The sequence below is a fragment of the Balaenoptera physalus genome, assembly GCF_965194825.1.
Source record: "Balaenoptera physalus genome assembly, chromosome: 17".
NCBI classification, from domain to species: domain Eukaryota; kingdom Metazoa; phylum Chordata; class Mammalia; order Artiodactyla; family Balaenopteridae; genus Balaenoptera; species Balaenoptera physalus.
Window position 1 is genome coordinate 3,568,844 of NC_138895.1, and position 20,882 is coordinate 3,589,725.

Below are 20,882 nucleotides of genomic sequence, written 5' to 3' on the forward strand. Positions count from 1 at the left end.
TCATTGAGTCACATGAACCCACTGACGACCATCATTTCAACTAACTTTTCCCACAAGATCTCTACATTGAAAATGAGACAATCTTTCATCCTTAAACAGGAGATGGATCCTACGAGTGTCTTTCTGTAGAAGAAAAACATCAAATAAACTGTCTATTAGCCTTACAACCTTTACTCAACAACTCAACATTCAGAGAACTGCTAGGAATGAAAAGTGAAAATAAAATGAAAATGAATGAAAAATGAGACTCAGAGAGACCAGGAGATAAGATTAAAAACAAAAGGCTCAGATCTGCGGGAGGTGAACGTACAGGCCGTGGATGCCCCGCTGAAGGCCTGGCGTTCCAGAATAAGGGGCTGGGGCTGGGGGTGGGATAAAATATCTACTGGCAACATTTAAACCAAAGCGTATTAAAAGAAAATAGACTTGAGGTACCAAAATCCAAGAATAAAAGTACAGGAAACCAATGAAAATAATCTAAAGCTAAAATTCCTCACTGTGTTCCATAAGCAAATCTTCTAGACCACAGCAGCACTTGAGTTAATTTAACATTTTAAAGTTCTCTGAATGTTAGCAGAGGATTGCCGCAATGTGTATGTGTGGATGGACGGACGGATGGATGGATGGACAGACGTAAGACAGAGATACATATAATTTCAAAACATTTATTTACCATTCACTATTTTTGCAAATACAATTCTCCCAATTTGGTTGGGACAAGAGGTATTTGTGTAAAAGGCCAAGTCAGGAACAAGGAAAGACAAAAAACATATTTGGAGTGAGAATCCTTTAATAATTCCATATGCATTCCCAGAGAACAATAAATACAGAAATTACAAGCAGTATATGTAACAGTAGTATTTTCCTTAGATACAGAAAGCACCCACTTTAATACAAAGTAATGGGCAAACACTCGTATTGAAATCAGCACTGGGGAAAGCTACACAACAGAAAAAAATGACACGTAAAATGAGAAATTGTTTGCTCTCGACCCTAATCACTGCGACTCACACTCCAGGTCTTCTGCCCCGGGGGAAGGGGCGGCTGGAGACCCCGAGGCTGAGCGCCCGTTCAGCTCCGGGCAGCTGCAGTCTGCGGTTGCTCAGACTGGAGCTGTTTACCAAGATATTCCCTGAAACACAGGAAGGAAATAGCAAGGGAGATTAGAACCGAAACAACAAAGAATCTCTTTCAAAATTGAAGAACTATATACACTGTCGTCTATGCTTACTTTAACATCTAAAAACTAGTAAAATAGCCCCAGAAAACTAATCTTGTCCAAATTTCAGAAGTACCTGTACTGTATGAATTTTAAACACTCCATGAACCACAGACAAACAAGGCATGACACACACAAACAAGTAATTCTGCATCCGATCACCGGCCACGTCTGCTTTCCTGTTTAGAGAGTTGTGTCTGCTGTCACCACTTCTGCAATCTAACAAGTTCAAAATCAACGTACGGAGGATTCCAAGTAAGTGGCCCAACACATAAGAAACAAATTTCCTGACGTTAGAAAGTACAAGTGTTTACCTCTAAGGATTTACCCAAGAGCACATGAAAACAATCACTGAAAATAACATCCAGAATCACGACACTTAATCAGAGCTACTAGTTACGCAGCACTTACTCTGCACTGGCAGAGTCTGAAACCTTCACCAAGATGGTCCTACTGAACCCACAGAACAATCACGAGAGCCGAGAAGCAGTATTCTCATTTTACAGATGGGCAACTGTGGCTTAGAGCAGTGGTCTCCAAACGTTTCAGGTGACGTTCTACTTCAGAAAATTATTCGAATGGTCTGTGTATACTTCGCTCTAAATTGCATACAGATACCACTGTTGATTCCAGGACAGAGAACAATCTTTTCCCTATTTTCCTATGAAGGATTTGCCTAAACTTTTGTTTTTGAACTACCTAATAAGGACCAGAAAAAAGAGATCTTTTAAGAATATTTAAAAGATCCCCTCCTGTTAAAAGGGAAAAGCTTGAGTTTTGGAATAGGGACCGGGTTTACATTCCGGAGCCTGGCAAAGCTGCCCGGAGCTCACGCCGTGAACCACCAGGTGGGTCTAGTCCCTTGGGGCTGTGGTTCATCTCCCGTGCCAGGACCCAACTAATACTCAGGGGACAACAGTGAATACCGGGACGTGGGGAAGGTACCTGATTTCCTCACACAGGAGGCGTTGCAGAAGTAGGGTCACAGCAGGAGGATTAAAACAGAGGGAAGAAGAGTTGTTCCCACAGAGAATTTAAAAACACACCCAGAGGGCTTCCCTGGCGGTCCAGTGGTTAAGACACGGCCTTCCACTGCAGGGGGCGCGGGTTCCATCCCTGGTCGGGGAGCTAAGATCCCACATGCCTCGCGGCCAAAAAAACCAAAACATAAAACAGAAGCAGTACTGTAACAAATTCAATAAAGACTTTAAAAATGGTCCACATTAAAAAAAAAAATTTTAAAACAAAAATCAAAAAAATAAAAATAAAAACACGCCCAGCCATAGCTTCCTCCCCAATGTCTTCTGCTCTTGTTTTCCTGGTCAAAGGTCTTTATTACAGATAGATAATAATGCTCCACCCACTACACTCTCATTTTCTCCCTGCATACAAGGTGGCCACGGGGCATTCCCCTCCTCACAACCTTACTGCTCGGGGAGTACAAAAACCAGGGCCCCCTTTCCTTGTCTGCTAAGTAGGGTTTATGCAAGCTAGGATTTAAGCGAAGGACAAGAACACACATAGATGTAAAGGGTTCAGCTAAAAACCCGCACATCAAGAATCCCAGATGGAACTCTGTGAGCCCTACTTGAGGTAGGTCACAGGATACCAAGTCTACTGGGAGAAGAGCCCAGATGGGACCCGCGGACAGAAGAATCAAATTCCTCCTCAGGCTTTCCTGAAATTGTTGTTTGCTATGGCATGTGGGTTGTTAAATTCAGAGGGAGCCGAACCGAGGCGCAACTGAAAAAGATCCTGTCCTACAGAGAGAGGACCCAGCCTGCGCGAAGCTTTGGAGAAAATCTACTCCTGGGTTCGTCTTGTAAAGGGTTGTGGTCTGCTGCCCCGACATCAAATGTGGTCAATTAAAACATTCCCGAGATTCACCCAAGCTGCCTCTGAGTCCTGTGTGACCCCAGGCACGGGGCAGTCCGGACACCAGGGGCCTGGGGCTGGGAACACACAAAGGCAGCTATGTCTGCACTTTGGTACCGGCCACCGTGGAAACCTGAGTACAGGTGTGCCCACCCTTATCCTCTCACCTCTGCAGCGTCCTGGGAGTGGGCATTCTCATCTCCATCGACAGGGGAGGGAAAGCTGCAATCACCTGCTCAGGAGCAAAGCGGGCAGGTGCACGGGCCGGGGCTCAGGTCCATTCCTCTCTCTACTGTGAGGCTGCCAGGCCTCCAAAAAGAGGCCAGAAAGTTGCAGAAAGCAGACATTGTGCCTATCTTTAGAGTAGGAAATAATAACAGGTGTGAATAATTTCTTCAGGTTAAGGTTACGTCACTGTCAGGCAAGAGGAAAAGCGACTATGGACTTTTCTTCAGGGGATGACAATGTGTCTCTAATAGGACTCCAGAAGAGCTACTTAAGTGAGTTAATCTGAGTACTGAGTCAATCTCGCTAAACACGAAGATCAGTACAATAAAAATTCAACTCATAATTCACTCAAAGGGTATCCGATTTGTACCAGCAATCTACAGGAGCTGGACATTAATTCTTTGCTTCTACTACCTAAGAAGCAAAATTTGAGAAGTGTAATATTTTCTTCTCTTTAATCTTCATCCATGACTTTGTAGGGGAACAGAATTTGCCACCCAGTATGTGTTTCTTCAACATGAGGATTATTTTAGGCTGATTATTTTTTTAAAAAACAAAAGCCTTGGCAAGTTCGCTTCTTACCTGCCCCTTAACTGCCTAAAGAACTCAGACAAAGGCCTTGGTCCAGGAAGGGCACTGTCACCGGAGATCTACAAAGCACACGGGTCGGCGCTGGGGGGAGCTACACAGGGCCGGGAGACCAGAGTCCTCTGTGTGTCCCACTGTCCCTGCGGGCCCAGCAAACATCTGTCACCAAACATCCACTTTCCCACCTCCGTGTGAACTGCCTTCTCCCCGCTGAAGTCCCCCCCCTGCACCCCCTTCTCCTTCTCTCAGATGCCATATAGTTTAAAGTTAAGTTATTCCTCCAGCTTTTATCATGATTCTGAGTATTACACACAAAGCAAATTTTGTTTTTATGAACCGATTTTCCTATGTAAAGCCACGAACCACGTAAAAATCACAGTGCTCCAAGGTCATCTGGATTTTCTCCTATGTTTTCTTCTAGGAGTTCTGTGTTTTACATTTAGGTTCATGATCCATTCTGAGTTAGTTTTTGTGGATGTCCAGTTGTTCCAGCAGCATTTGTTGAAGAGACTACTTTTGCTCCATTGTATTGCCTTTACTCCTTTGGCAAAGATCAGTTGACTATATTTATGGGGCCCTATTTCTGGGCTCTCTGTCCTGTTCCATTGATCTATTTGTCTACTCTTTCACCCATACCCACACTATCTTGATTACTTAGCTTTATAATAAGTCTTCAAGTCAGGTGGTGTCAGTTTTCCAACTTTGTTCTTCTCCTTCAATATTGTGTTGGCTATGCTGCATCTTTTGCTTCTCCATGCAAACTTTAGTATCAGTTTGTCGATGTCCAAAAAAAATAATAATAACTTGCTGGGATTTTGATTGGGATTGCATTAAATTTATATCAATATAACAAGTTGAGAACTAACATCTTGACAGTATTGAATCTTCCTATCCATGAACATGGAATCTCTCTCCATTTACTTAGTTCTTCCGTGATTTCATTCACAGAGTTTAACAGTTTTCCTCATGTAGATCTTATACATATTTTGTTGAATTTATACCTAAATATTTCATTTTGGGGAAGTGCTAATATAAATGGTATTGTGTTTTTAATTTCAAATTCCACCTGTTCATTGCTGGTATATAGGAAAGTGATTGACTTTTCTGTATTAACCTCATATCCTACAACCTTGCTGTAATTGCTTATTAGTTCCAGGACATTTGTTGTTTGTTTTTATCAAATCTTTAGGATTTTCTATGTACATGATCATGTCATCTGCAAGCAAAGGCAGTTTTATGTCCTCCTTCCCAATCTGTATACCATTTATTTTCTTGTCTTAATGCATTAGCTAGAACTTCCAGTACAAAGGAGTTGTGAGAGGGGATCATAGTATTCCCTTATTATCCTTTTACTTTCCATGGGATCTGTAGTGATGTTCCCTTTTTCACTTCTGACACTAGTTAATTTGTGTCTTCTCTTTTTTCCTTCATTAGTCTGGCTGTAGGTTTATCAGTATCATCAATTTTTTCAAAAAACCAGCTTTTGGTTTCCTTGATTTTCTCTACAAATCTCCTATTTTCAGTTTCCTTGTTTTTTTGTTCTTATTTCTTTTCTTCTGCTTATTCTGATTTAATTTGCTCTTTTCTTCTCATTTCCTAAGCTGGAAACTTAGATTACTGACTTTTGAACTTTCTTCTTTTCTAATATATGCGTTCGGTGCTATAAATTTCCCTCTAAGCACTGCTTGCGCTGCATCTCACAAATTTTGAAAAGCTGTATTTTCATTTTCACTTAGTTCAAAATATGTTTATATTTCTCTTGAGATTTCTTCTTTGACCTATGTGTTATTTAGAAGTGTGTTGTTTAATCCCCACATATTTGGGGATTTTCCAGTTATCTTCCTGTTATTGATTTCTAGTTTAATTCCACTGTGGTCTGACAGCTGACACTGCATGATTCCTATTTTTTTTAATTTGTTAAGGTGAGTTTTATGGCCCAGAATGTGGTCTGTCTTGGTGAATGTTCCATGTGGGCTTGAGAGAAATGTGTATTCTGCTGGTATTGGATGAGGTAGTCTATAGATGTCAAGTCTATTCAGTTGATTGATAGTGTTGTTGACTTAACTGCATCCTTATTGATTTTCTGCCTGCAGGATCTGTCCATTTCTGAAAGGGGGGTGTTGAAATCTTCAACTATGATAGAATTCATCTATTTCTCCTTACAGTTCTATCAGTTTTTGCCCCACATAGTTTGATGCTCTGTTGTTAGGCATATACATGTTAAGAATTATAATATCCTTTTGGAGAACTAACCCCTTTATCTTTGCAGAATGACCTTTCTTTTCTTTTTTTTTTAAAGCTTTTTAATTTATTTTTATTTATTTATGGCTGTGTTGGGTCTTTGTTTCTGTGTGAGGGCTTTCTCTAGTTGTGGCAAGCAGGGGCCACTCTTCATCACGGTGCGTGGGCCTCTCACTATCGCGGCCTCTCCTGCTGTGGAGCACAGGCTCCAGACGCGCAGGCTCAGCAATTGTGGCTCACGGGCCCAGTTGCTCCGCGGCACGTGGGATCCTCCCAGACCAGGGCTCGAACCCGTGTTCCCTGCATCGGCAGGCAGACTCTCAACCACTGCGCCACCAGGGAAGCCCCAGAATGACCTTTCTTATCCCTGATAAACTTTCCTTACTTATAAGTCTGCTTTCTCTGAAAGCAATATAGCTACTTCTGCTTTCTTTTGATTAGTGTTAGCATGATATATTTTTCTCCTTTCATTTACTTCTAATCTATATGTGTCTTTATATTTAAAGTGGGTTTCTTATAGGCTACATGTAGTTGGGTCATGCTTTTTGATCTGCTCTGATGATCTATCTTTTGCTTGGTGCAGTTAAGACCATTGACATTCAGAGTGATTACCGATACAGCTGGATTAATATCTACCATATTCATTTCTGTTTCCTATTTGTTGCCCTTGTTTTTTTGCTCCTATTTTTGTCTTCCACTCTTTTTCTGCCTTTTGTGGTTTTAATTCAGCATTTTATATGATTCTATTTTCTCTCCTTTCTTACTGGGCATGTCAGTTATACTTCTTTTTTTACTTTTTTTAGTGACTGCCCTAGAGTTTGCAATATATTAATTTACAATTAATCCATGTATATTTTCAAATAGCACTATACCACTTCATGGATAGTGTGAGTAGCTTGTAATAACCAAATAATCTTAATTCTTTCCTCTCGTCCCTTGAATCATTGCTGCCACTTACTTCACTTACATATAAACATACGTAAGCAATGTGTATAAAATACATATAAGCGTACATACTCAAGGATATTGTTGCTATTAGTTTTTTGAACAAACTTCTATGTTATATTAGTTAGGAATAAGAAAAATAAAAGTTTTAATTTTACCTTCAGTTGTTCCTTCTTTGATGCGCTTCCTTTCTTTACATAGGTCTGAGTTTCTGACCTATATTATTTTCCTTCTTTCTAAAGAACTTTTTTTCATATTCCTTGTATGGCAGGTCTACTGGCAACAAACTCCCTCAATTTTTTGTTTATCTGAGGAAATCTTTATTCCTCCTTCACTTTTGAAGGATAACTTCACAGGGTACAGAATTTGGTGAGTTTCTTCTCTCAACATGTTAAATATTTCACTCCACTCTCTTTTTGCTGACATGGTTTCTGAGAAGTCGGATGTAATTCTTATCTTTGTTCCTCTATAGGTAAGGTGTTTTTTCCCCCTGGCTTCTTTCAGGATTTTTTTTTTTTTCACCTTCGATTTTCTGTAATTTGAAAATTGCATGTTCAGGTGTAGTTTTTTTTTGGTTTTTATCCTGCTTGGTGTTCTCTGAGCTTTCTGGATCTGTGGTTTGGTGTCTGACATTAACTTGGGAAATCCTCAGTCATTACTGTTTCAAGTATTTCTTCTGTTCCTTTCTCTCTTTCTTTTTCTGATATTCCCACCAGATGTATTTTACCTCTTTTGTAGTTGTCCCATAGTCCTTGGATATTCTGTTCCATTTTTTTAGTCTTTGTTCTCTTTGCTTTTCAGTTTTGGAGGTTTCTATTGATATATCCTCAAGCTCAGAGAGTCTTTCCTCAGCCGTGTCCAGTCTAACCAATAAGTCCATCAAAGGCATTCTTCATTTCTTTTACAGTGTTTGTGAGCTCTAACATTTCTTTTCGGTTCTTTCTTAGGATTTCTGTCTCTCTGCTTAACTTGCCCATCTGTTCTTGCTTGCTGCCTGCTTTATCCACTAGAGTCCTCAGCGTGTTAATCCTAGTTGTTTAAAGTTCCCAGTCTGATCTTCCAACATTACTGCCATGGCTGGTTCTGATGCTTACTATGTCTCTTCTTCTTTTTTTTTTTTTGCTTTTTGGTATGCCTTGTACTATTTTCTTGATAGCTGGACATGGTGTGCTAGGTAAAAGAAACTGCTGTAAATGAACCTTCTGTAACCTGGTGGTGAGGTGAGGGAGAGGAAGCTTTCTGGAGTCCTTTGATTGGGTCTCAGTCTTTCTTGAACCTGGGCCTCGGGACTGTGAACTTCATGAGTGTTCCTCAGGGTTTTTTCTACCCCTTTGGGTGGGACAGGATGATGAGAGCCAGCTAGAGTTGGTTATTTCCCTTCCCCAGGTCAGTCGGACTCTGATGACACCCCAGCAGGCTGGGCTCTGGTTAACTAGTTTCCCCTGAGTGCAGGCCTTGTTAGAATGGAACAATAGTTAGAACTATATCAAAATGGTTCCTTTCCCCTCCCCCTGCCAGAAGGCCAACGGAATTTTTCTCAGATATTTCTTGTGGAAACCTGGTCTGGCTTCTGGAGAGAAATCTCCCCATATGGTGGGGGCCCCCCATGACTGGCTCCCCTGGAGTTTTTAATCCTCAGACTTGTGCACACTGAGCCTCCTGCAATTCACCAAGCACAGTCCAGCTCTCCTGCCAGGCACTGGTCCCCCGCTGGGCTCCACGTGTGAGTCCTGCTCAGGTAAGCCACAACTCCCTGTATTCACCTGCCTCTCCAGTCTCGTCCTACCTTCTCCCCTATGGATCCAAGAAGGATTGTTGATTTTTTCAGTCTGTTCAGCTATTTACTTGTTGTTCAGATGTAGTGGCAACTTCCAAACTCCTTACATGCATAACCGGAAACCAGAAGTCCCTCCTTTTCATTTTAAATGCTGGTTCCAGATCAGCAAGTAGTTACAACAAAAAGCGATCTGTACAATGCAGAGTACGCCCCTAAATGACCACACTACGTGCAAATCTGGTTAATGTGCTGTGTGGGAGAAACGTCTGTGCTGTTAGAAGGACTCTTAAGAAGACAGTATGCAATAAGCAAAGTCCATGTTTAGCACTTATTATAGACTCCTTTTTCTTTAATTATATTTAGAATGTAAGATTCTTACATGAGAATTCCTCCACTAAAAATATCATAAGAATAACGTGGAAAACTCCAGGTACCCAAAGAGAGACCACAATTTTCTAAATTAGTTTTGGAAAATGTTAAACCCAGAAATGTCATATGTTTATTTAAAATCACATGGAATGTCTTGGTAACATGATTATTAATGCTAAAAAGTTAAAACTTACATAAGGGTTTTTTTCCTTCAATTCTGTTCATAAGTAACTGTTTTAATCACTGCATTTATGGCTATGTACTACTTACAGAACAACTAAAATATCCTAAGCAGATATAAAGATCCGAGAATAAAGTAGTATCACCCACACCCTCGGCTTGCTGCGTTCCTCTCTCTTTACCTACATGTGAAAAACCTAGAGAGGGTGACACTCTTAGAACTTATTATTCTGCTTGAAAATAGGTTGAAAAAGAAGCTAGAAACAAAGAGAAAATTCTACAGGAGATCCTCTACCTACAAAACTCAGTGTTTCTTTCCTGAGGTCCTGAGCTGTCCATTTGCACATATTGCTGCTTCTGAATTAGAGGCTGATGACATTTAAAATCATTCGGTAGGAGAAAAATGATGACATTTTATGATGTTAAATTATAATGTATAAACTGAGGGTCTATATAAAAGTTCTCTAAAGTAAGCTGTCACTGTTTACATATTTTGCCAAATTTAAGAATATAAAAATCCAGCCCTGCTCAAAAGAACGAGGGACATACCAGGAACTGCACATGGGGACGGGAAGATCAGAGCCTGCACGTGCCACTTAGCAGAGTTGTGGCTAGGACTGACCCGCTCGAGGCCCTCTGAACTGAGGAGACCCCGGTGTGTGCCCACTGCACACCCCAGCAACTCCATTCAGCCCCCCATGCCCCACCCACATCAGTCAGGGTTACATGTAACCCACGCGTCATTCCACGTAAACACAGGTGTTAAGTGGAAGGGAGAAACACTGGCTACTCTAAGTCCTGCAGTTCACGGAAATAGTTCCGCAATCAGTCATAAAATTGTGAAAAAGAATTAAGTAGCGTTTTCACATGATATATAACTCTATACTCCATGTTCTATAAACCAGGGATAAATCCTTCTCTACATTATCAAGAAAAGTAATGTTTAACTCCCTAGAGCAGAGTCTAAATCAAGACCCAGTTCCATGATATTGTGAGTATCCAATTTATACTTAAAATGTAATTTTTAACCTAAAACCAAAAAAAAAAATTCTCCTCAGTAAAAAAGAAATGTTAACTTTACGATATCCAAAATTACGATTTAGTCTAGTCAACAGAAACTGGTAATAATGCAATGCCAAAAATCTAAAAATCATTTATGGTAGAAAAAAGTAAAAAAATCAAGAGTGTGCTGGAAATCTGGAAACAGCCAGGGAGGGCCTCAGAGCAAAACAACAACAGAGAAAACGTGCAAAACTGTCAGGAAAAATTGCTGCTGCCATTCAGACAGACTTTTATTCTACTTTTACACCCATGGTTGTATTTTCATTATTTTCAACTAATTTATTTCACCGTGTTGTACTAAAATATACCCTTTCTAAAATTTTGTTTTAATTAAATCAAAACAAACAAAATGTTGAGAGGAAACCAAGTCAACTGTGTTTTCAGGTTTTATTTAGTGTGAAACATCTTTCAGACACCAGTACCATGGTTTAGGTTAAAAAGCCTCTATTTCAGGAAAAGTAGAAAGGCAGACTTTACCAGCATGATTTACTGAAGGCAACCTGGTTACGTGCATAAAGATACTGACTCAAAATCCTTTTACATTTGGGGAAAACTCTGCTGAAGACTGACTTTCCAATGGCATTCTATTTGGTCTCACACTCATCTGATGTTGAAATAAATTGCTATTACTTGAGCAATTTTCATTCTCTGGCACAAAGTGCCAGAGAAATGCGTATGTCACAACAAAAGATACAGGTCACATGTGAATTCTCATCTTTATATGAAAATTCCTTTTTTAAAGAAAGTATAGGAAAATGCTGACACTAAGCTTCTCCATTAAAGGGGATTTATCATAACTAAAACATTAAAGCTAAAATAGCTTGGCACATAATTAGAGAGAAGGGGGGAAAAGGATATTCTCTCATCAGCTAGTCAATGACAAAGAGCAAATAAACCAGTTTCTGGCTATAAAGACAATTTACTTTTCCTTTTGTAATCGTACATCAAAAAATTTACTGAGACCAAATCAGATTCCTAAATTCAAGGAAAAGTTTTCAAATTTTAAATGTTTCATCTTTAATGCATGATCATTTGCACAATAAAAATTCTTAACCAAAAAATTTTCTCCACCGGCAAAGGGAAAATTCCCAGTCAACATCCTATTCCACACCCAGCTTTTTCCACATTAGAAATATACATTACAGAAAAAAAAGGGGGGGGGCTTCCCTGATGGTGCAGTGGTTAAGAATCCGCCTGCCAATGCAGGGGACGTGGGTTTGAGCCCTGGTCCGGGAAGATGCCACATGTCGTGGAGCAACTAAGCCCGTGTGCCACGACTACTGAGCCTGCGCTCTAGAGCCTGCAAGCCACAACTACTGAGCCCGCGAGCCACAGCTACTGAGCCTGCAAGCCACAACTACTGAGCCCACGTGCCACAGCTACTGAAGCCCACGCACCTAGAGCCCGTGCTCTGCAACAAGAGAAGCCACTGCAATGAGAAGCCCACGCACCGCAACAAAGAGTAGCCCCCGCTCGCTGCAACTAGAGAAAGCCTGCACGCAGCAACGAAGACCCAAGGCAGCCAAAAATAAATAAATTAATTAATTAAAAAAAAAAACTAACAATAAATTCTTCAAGAGAAAGAACTATTAAAATGAAGTTGTTTTTTTATTAACAAAAGAAGAATTATGCTTCAACAGCCCTACTTTCAACAAAAGGGGAAAATAAAACTGTATTTAATGGAAACTTCAGGAAAATATCTGTCAAATACAAGCTCACTGACTGCAACAGCCTCCAACTCTATTAAATGCCAACATTCTGTAAACGAACTTCATGAAAGAAACAGAAACAAACCAAGAGAAAGAAAATTCCTAAATAATTAATTTACGTTGAAAAACGTGGCTCAGGGTAAAGTAAAAGAAGGAGGGAATCCAGTGGAGTATTCTCTAGTTTCCTGACAGACTTGGAAGATTTTCCTCTGCTAAATAGTAGATAAAAAGCCATTTGGAGTGCCCTCTGCCTTGATCCCATTCTTCTTGCACAGACGATAGGAAAAGAGTAAAAACACTTTCAGTCCATCGAGCGCCGCGAGCACCAGCTCTGAGATCGATCCCCAGTCCATCTACCGCTTGGTACCGTCACCATTCTAGTCCACGGCACGAGCCATCCCTCCCCACGGCCACAACGAGAATCTACGGAAACGGTCTTCCTGCTGCCACACTCACCCCCAACCATCCACTCTCCGCAGAGGAGCCTGTGAGACCTTTCAAAATACAAATCAAATCCTGTCACTCCCCTGTTAAACCCTTAACCATGGCTTTCAACTCATCCAACAGAAGGACCCACCAGACCCTCGGCGATCAGATGGCGGCCACCTCGCCTCGCCCGCCTCCTTTCATGCTGGCCTCAGCCGCTCCTTCAGCTTCCGCTCTGAGCCCCAGCGCGGCGGGCGGCTGTCTGCGGTGGGGACTGGGTGCAATGCGGCCCACCAGCTGCCATTAGCGCCGCCTCCCGGCCCCCAGCTGTCACATCCAAACAGGGCTCCAGGCGCTGCTCTGAAAGGAGCCAAGCTCCCTCCTGCTTCCTGGTCCTTTCCCCTCCCGTTCCCTCCACCTGAAATCCAACCCCCAACACTGGCGGTGGGTGACTGGTTCCTTTCCATCACTGTCTCAGCCTGGCTGCTGGGACTACTCAGAAAGGCCATCTCTCATCACCCACTTCCATCACATCTGTCACCTGGAGCCTAGGGTAACAGGGTACAAATTAAGTGCTCAGAGAGCAGCTGCTGGAAGAAGGCATAAATGTCAGTATTCACGAGAAAAGTGCGTAAGTGGCAGGATCCTAATATTTAATACATGATGTCACTGCGGCAATCCTGGATCCTCTCCTATCCTGTATCTGCCTGCATCTTTCACATGTAAGCATTTGGATGTGCCATTAATCTGTCCTTTGGAACTATCAGTAGCATTACCGTCAGTTAGCGCATCTTTCCCAAGGATGGGGAATACAGCGGCATCTGAGCTTAGAAGAGCGCGGAACAGCCAACCTACTGCTAAAACAGCCACGGCCGAGTCCAGGGTTGTCCGCTCACAGACACAGATGGCTCACCATTGTATCTAAGCAGTCACTCTAATTTATCTTGTTTTGAGTACAAAAAGGTCAATCATTTTGATTTAAAAAATAAAAGCAAGAGAAAAAATATGACTCTGGCTACTATTTCAAAAGCAAAAGGCTGTAACAGATGAAATGTGAGAGCTGAATCTTAACTGATCAATCAGCTTTTACTGTTTTCATGTGAACTGGTAAAAATCCATTCAGGTTAACCGTACGCCGAACAGTTAAACCCTGCAAAATTGTAGCGTCTCTAATCAATAGTCCAGCTGAATTCCATTCAACTCTCAAAAAACGTATTCACCTATGTCGTAATGGTCCTTTTAGTTACTTCTGGAGTTGTTTCTGATACTAGTACTTTGAATATACATTTCTTCAGAACATTAATGCAGCTGTTTTTTCTAAATTATCACATCACTGCTCTGAACGGCTAAAATGTAGTTCTAGGTATTACTCAAAATCACTGCTGTTAAAAGCCACCACTCATCGGAGCCTTTCCACAAGAACTTCTGGACAGGGACGCGAGGCCCAACAGGGCAGCAGGGGGCGGGCGGCACCTACCAGTTGTGCACCATGAGCTTCTGCACGGCCAGGAGGGCGTTGTAGCGCACCTGCTGGTCCTCGTGGTGCATGTGGTTCATCACCAGCTGCTTCCCGCCGAGCTGCTCGATGACCCTGGGGGCCAGAAGCCACGTGGTGAAGACGCTGCCGCTACTTTCAAATGCAAGCTGTTAGCAGAAAGCCCCAACTCCGAACTGCCCAGTGGTTTTACAAAGAAAAGTTACCATACAGGTAAGTAAACCAACACACGTGTCTTTTTTTAAATATCATTTTCTCCAAATCACAGATTTAAAGTTTTTATATATTTTCTCTTGAATCCCTAATGATAAATCCAATTGTTATTCTCATTTCCTAGTCTGGGCAAATATCATCAACCTGGACTGTTGCAGTAATCTAGATGACAGTGTTCTAGGCAGTTGAGTATTAACTTCTTTATCACCAGTATTTGTGGCTTGCTTAAAAACCAGTATACTGAATACCACCTTATGTCTGAAGTAATATCAGATCAATATTAAGCCCAGCAGTTGCCATGCTGTGAACCAGATACGGGCTCAGATGCAGACAGCAGAGAACATGAGGTTAAAAAGCACCCTGTAGGAGCCATGTTAATTTCCTGAAAAAGACGTGATTTGTTAAGATATCTGCCCTTTCCTGTAATGATGGAACATGCCACATGACCTGCTGGGCAGTGAAACAAATGAGAAAATTCCTGTTGTCAAGTACACCAGGAAGACTGACAACCAGCACTGCTTTCTGTCACTGCCCCCTCAACCCCCTGAAAAATCCAGTTACTACAGACACAAAAGCGAAGTGAAAATGGTTATTTGCCTCACGAATGGAAGGAGGTCCTCTGCTCCTCTGGGGGGGAGCGGGGGCGTGCAAGAAGCTGGCGAGCGTCTTTAACCCCAGCCTGGGAGTGTGGGAGCTGCGGTCGGCGCCGCCTGGGGAGTGACATCGCCACCACACAGCCCGTGACAAGTGGCACCTTAGTGCAGTAGGGCTTCTGGTGCTTTAAGACAACCTTGCAGATGAGCACATGGGGTCAGGGGTGAGGGAGAGGCTTTATCTGTATGCCTTTTTATATTTTATTTTTTAAAGCATCTTTTTTAAAAAACGTACTGAATTGAGAAAAAAAATGCAGTATAATTATACCCAAACTTTATGAGTGCTTGATACATGCCAGGTATGTAACAAGCTTCTCCAAACAGCATACAACAGCCTCAGTCTCATTTAATGCTTTCTCCCTCAACTCCTGTCCTTTCACTGTTAGCGTACCTAAGTGATTTCACATTACCGAGCCAGCCTCACCTCCTCTGCAAAGCCTTACCTGTCTCCTCCCAGAGGGAATTCCTCACTCTTCAGTACTTGGAAACACATCCTTCCATTACTATATATCTACTGTGACTTTTCTTACACGTGTTATATTTCCTTTTATACTTGGAACCTACTCAGGTCAATAACAATGTAACTACAAATAATAATTTAAAAATCACCAGTGCTAACAAAATGGCTTTTGAATTAAATCATACAAACCAAAGAAAACCCTGAACATGAAATTTCTGGTGTGATCTCTGTTGGCTACTGCACAACAGTATTATACACGTGTGCTTATGTTTTCATACTTCCCATCTTTAATTAGGTTTATCATTTATCGTGATTCCCAGTACTATGGTCACCTTGATTCCGCTCACTCCATCAGCTCCTCGGCTGAACGAGTCTACTTTACAGGAGTACATGAACTAGGACCCCTATGCTGAACATCTCAGGACACCCCAATGAAACCAAGGTTCCTCACTTACCGCTTGCCTCGCGGGTAATGCCGAACGTACTCGCCAACGTCATGGGCAGCAACAGCTAAGACTTGTGGGTCATCGGACACCTCCAGAAGTTTGGTCAAAATTCTGAAATAAATTTAATCCAAAGAGAGATTGATTTCTAATTCTTTTCTAGAGCACAACAGAGCAAAGGTATAATGCCGATACTTTTCCTGAAAACAGACACTTACAAATATAACTGTATTTTCTACAGGTTTCACTGCTACACACAATACACTACACATGATTTACTGCACGTAAGTTAGCAGCTTTCAAACCTTTATACACACATTAACAGGTCACTTTCAGATTCACAACGTCCACCACCCACAATTCCCACAATATCAGGGAAAGGGAAGAAGGGAGAACATAGGGAGTTCTTAGGGCAGTGAAACTATTCTGTGTGATACTGTGACACAGCAGGAACTGTACAACAGAAAGCCATGAACCTGAATGTAAACTATGGACTTCAGTTAAAATAATGTATAAATATTGGTTCATCAATTAACAAACGTGCCACACTTAGGCAAGACGTTAAAAATAGGGGAAACTGTGCCTGGTGGGGGAAGAGAGGGTATATGAGTACTCTCTGTACTCCCTTCAATTTTTCTGTAAACCTAAAATTATTCTAAAAATTAAAGTCTATTAATTTTAACAGTTATAGTAAGGTATATTTGTAGTAATTCTATCCAAAAACTGAGAAGATAACCCAAAAATGGGAGATAACATTTGCAAAGTACATTGTCTGATCAGGGATTTACATCCAAAATATATTAAAAAAACTCTTACAACTAAATACTAAAAAGACAACGCATTTAAAAAATGAACTAAGAATCTGAACAGACATTTCTCCAAAGATATAAAATGGCCAATAAGGACATGAAAAGCTGCCTGACTCGTTGGCCATCAAGGAAATACAAATCAAAACCATGATGAGGTATCACTTCACACTCACTAAAATGGCTAGAATCAAGAAGTCAGACAATAGTAAGTGCTGACATGGAGATGGAGAAATCAGAATCCTCATACACTGCTGGTGGGAATATGAAATTGTGCAGCCACTTTGGAAAACAGTTGAGTAGTTCCTGAAATGGTTAAACAGAGTTACCATATGATTCAGCAATTCTATTCATAGGTGTCTACCCAAGGAAGAGAAATAAAAACGTATGTCCACATAAAAACCTGTACACAAATGTTTATTACCAGCATTTTTCATAATAACCCAAATGCCCATCACCTAATGAGTGGATAAATAAAATGTAATACATCCTTATGATGGAATATTATATGACCATAAAAAGGAACAAAGTACTGCTAAATGCTACAACATGAATGAACCTTAAACACCTTACGGTAAATGAAAGAAGCTGGTCACAAAAGAACAAATATTATATGATTCCATTTACATGAAATTTTCCTAATAGGCAAATCCATAGAGACAGAAAGTAAAAGCTTAGGGCTGAGGGGATGGTTGGACAGAGAAGTGACAGCTAAAGGACACAGGGTTTCTTTTTGAAGTGATGGAAAATGCTCTATAATTGACTGTGTCGATGGTTACACATCCTCGTGAATATACTGATTTATACACTTTAAATGGGTGAATTGTGTGGTATGTGACTTATATCTCAGTAAAAAAGAAAGAAAGACACTTGCACATATTAGGTCATCTTTATTATAACAAAGGGAACCGTGCAAAGCAGTGGGGAAAATGTTATTTTCAATAAATGTTGCTAGTTCAATTATATATCCATGTAATGAAAAAAACAAATCTTGACCTACCTTATACACCTTACCCAAAAACCAATTCCACACGGAATGGAAATCTAAATGTGAGAGGTTAAACGATAAAGCTGCTAGCAGATAACACAGAAGTGTATCTTCAAGACCTTGGGTAGGCAAAAACTTCTTAACCAGACACAAGAAAGCACTAGTCATAAATAATAAACTGAGCTACATCGAAAGTAAAGAGTTAGTGGCATTGACGTGGTAGAAGAAGAGCTGTGATGAATACATATGACCAAGAAAGCTACAGAATTCCCACAGAAACAAAAACTTGAACAGGCACTTCTCCTGGGAAAAAAGATATCCAAATGGCCAATAAGCACACGAAAAGGTATTCAACCACATGAGTAAGCAAGAAAATAGAAATTAAAACCATGGAATATCTAAAAATTTTAAGAGGGACAAAAATGTGTCCACGAGTATGTGGAAGGATGGGGGTTTATTCAGAGTGTAAACTGGAATTTAAAACTTACTTCAAGAGCTCATAATTCTTCTCATTTAACCTCACAGCATTTTCTCTCCAAAATTTCTCAGATTTGTGCACAGGACTCCATTCCAATCTTCCAGATTTAAGTTCTGAACTATATTCATCAAATGAGCTGTAAAAAGAATTCAAAGTTTATAAGAATCTGAGAGATAGATACTCCAAAATTAAAAAAAATAAAACATCTTCACTAATTATTTAACTACAAAGACTGATCATCCTTTGTACATTCAAAAATTACCTCTAAACAAGTTTAAATGGCTTAATCTTCAATAAATCATGTGAAACTTATTCAGGGTACTAAGGTCCAGTACTCCTGTCAAATTTGAATGTTCACCATGAGATATTAAAAGGAGCACTTGTTTTCAAAATTCTAACCTTAATATACACATAAATGTATGTACATCACTAAAATATCTGATGGGGACTTCCCTGGTGGCACAGTGGTTAAGAATCCGCCTGCCAATGCAGGGGACACGGGTTCAAGCCCTGGTTCGGGAAGACCCGACATGCCACAGAGCAACTAAGCTCATGCGCCACAACTACTGAGCCTGAGCTCTAGAGCCCAAGAGCCACAACTACTGAGCCTGCATGCCACAACTACTGAAACCCACACACCTAGAGCCTGTGCTCTGCAACAAGAGAAGCCACCGCAGTGAGAAGCCCGCACACAGCAACGAAGGGTAGCCCCCACTCGCCACAACGAGCGAAAGCCCGTGCGCAGCAACGAGGACCTAATGCAGCCATCAATCAATCAATCAATCAATCAATCAATAATAAATTAAATATCTGATAATCTAGCATTGTTTCTACCATGCCTCTTAAAACACTGTATTTGCCAGACCACTAGATACATAAAGATAAATTTATGTAAAAGTATATTACTTTAACACAAAATAAAATAGTATATTCTATCATACTTCAAATGACAAACCATGATACTGCTCTACAAAAATAAAAACACACGCCTCAGTACAATATTTTTAAACGTGACTACCAACAATGCAGAGGTAATTGATTAACTGAATTAGCCCACTACAGATTAATTAAAAACAAAAACCTCTGTACATGTAACAAACTAAAATGCACTTTAATTCAAAAATTATTCACTATGTATCAAGCAACAATTATTCAAATCTTCATAATATAAAACTGTTTTAATGTGGTTAGCCAGTGAACAAAGTGACAAGACATGCTTGTACTTTCAAGTAAAATTTTCAAAAAGAAGTAGCCATTTAATACTGATTGATAATTCAGTATAACAAAGATTCACTGGTTAAGTTGATCAGAGTAACCTGCTAAATAAAGTAGTAATTTAATGAAAGGCTACTTAATATAAGACGTAACCTAATATTGTTTAAGTTAATATGCTAAACCTGTAACAACATAAAGAGACAAATCTATTTCAACTGCCCCCATCACCCTGTTAGCTTTAGATAAACAGCAATATTTTTCAAATTACCAAATTCAACATGAAAAATCAGTAAATAATAACAATTGGCTAGCATGGATTAAATAATTTAGAAAGCTATCACTAATCTTATTTATTTTTTTAAAAGGATCTCAAATCATTATTACAGAAGAACTAATGATAATTTTTTAAAATAAACATAATAAAATAGAATTTGTATAAATTGCAAGCCTATTGCTGGCCTATTATATTACAAACAACTTATTCATATCTGAAATTATTAAAACACAAAAATCATCCGCCTTCCTCCACAAAACTCCATACAAACCACTGATATGGGTGACAGCTCCCATCTCTATAAAAGCTTTTGGGCCTTGAGCTTATGGGCTGCACTGAATTACCTGGTAAATACATTTGTGGAACACATACTATACTAAAGGCACTTGCTGGACACCTCACAGAAAATCCTACAAGGTTAGAATTTTTATCACTATTTTACCAAAAGGAAAATTGAGACTTTAAAATGTCAAGAGGCTTGCTCAAGGCCACACGCGGACAAAGTGGCCCAACAATTCAGACTGGAGTCATCCTGGCGCCCAAACCCCATCTATTTCTAGTGAGTAGCTCTCTTTTTAAAATCTATCAATAGTTGAAAAACAAAGAATGCATGGGTTAATGGGAAAAATCATCGAGCTATTATTAAACAAAAAAGAACCAGGACCAGAAGAATACGTAGAACCCTATTTGTGTGTGTCTCTGTGTGTCTCTGTGTGTGTGTGTGTGTGTGTGTGTGCACGCACGTGTGCGCACGCACATGCATGCATGCTAGGGGGAGGGGGGCTAGGTTTTTTTGGGAATGAACACAAGAAACCAGAGAGGCAGGGGGAAGTAGGTGGGGAAGATGGGGGGACTGGCGTGTTGCCTCTTCTGTACTGTATTGTATTCTGTACTGTACTGTATTCTGTATTCTGTACTGTACTGTATTCTGTACTGTATAAAAAAAGGGATTTTTTTTTCTTTACTGCATGTACATCACTTGCATAATTTTTAATATAAAAAATAAATAAAACCAATAGGGACTTCAAAAAAGCAGGAAAAAATACTCTTTCCATATCTGAGCAACCCTCCTCCACAAATTAACAATGACTGCTGCTTAAAAAAGATTTTAAACCAGGGGGAGATTCTCAAAGGGTGGCACCCACAACCTGTGGTAGAACACCAGGTCAGATTTTAGACAACAGAGAACAGTGGGGATCTACCCTAAAGAGGAGAAATAACACACAGCTCTGACCAAT

The 20,882-nt window shown here is 40.4% G+C and overlaps 1 protein-coding gene across 8 annotated transcripts in view; it reads right to left on the minus strand.

Annotated features, from left to right (window-relative positions):
- Positions 1-649: 649 nt before the first annotated feature.
- ATP6V1H (ATPase H+ transporting V1 subunit H) overlaps positions 650-20,882 on the minus strand; it is a 64,578-nt gene continuing 44,345 nt past the window's right edge. For 5 of the 8 annotated variants that reach the window (XM_082433032.1, XM_082433036.1, XM_082433035.1 and 2 more), the window contains 4 exons: positions 18,166-18,291; positions 15,896-15,997; positions 14,097-14,249; positions 650-1,132 (listed from right to left, as the gene is read on the minus strand). In XM_082433032.1, the coding sequence (XP_082289158.1) occupies positions 1,072-1,132; positions 14,097-14,249; positions 15,896-15,997; positions 18,166-18,291 (442 nt within the window). In that variant the 3' untranslated portion in view covers positions 650-1,071. Of the gene's footprint in view, positions 1,133-14,096; positions 14,291-15,895; positions 15,998-18,165; positions 18,292-20,882 lie in introns of all 8 variants that reach the window. The other 3 variants (XR_014255430.1, XM_082433033.1, XM_082433034.1) reach the window with 3 other exon arrangements.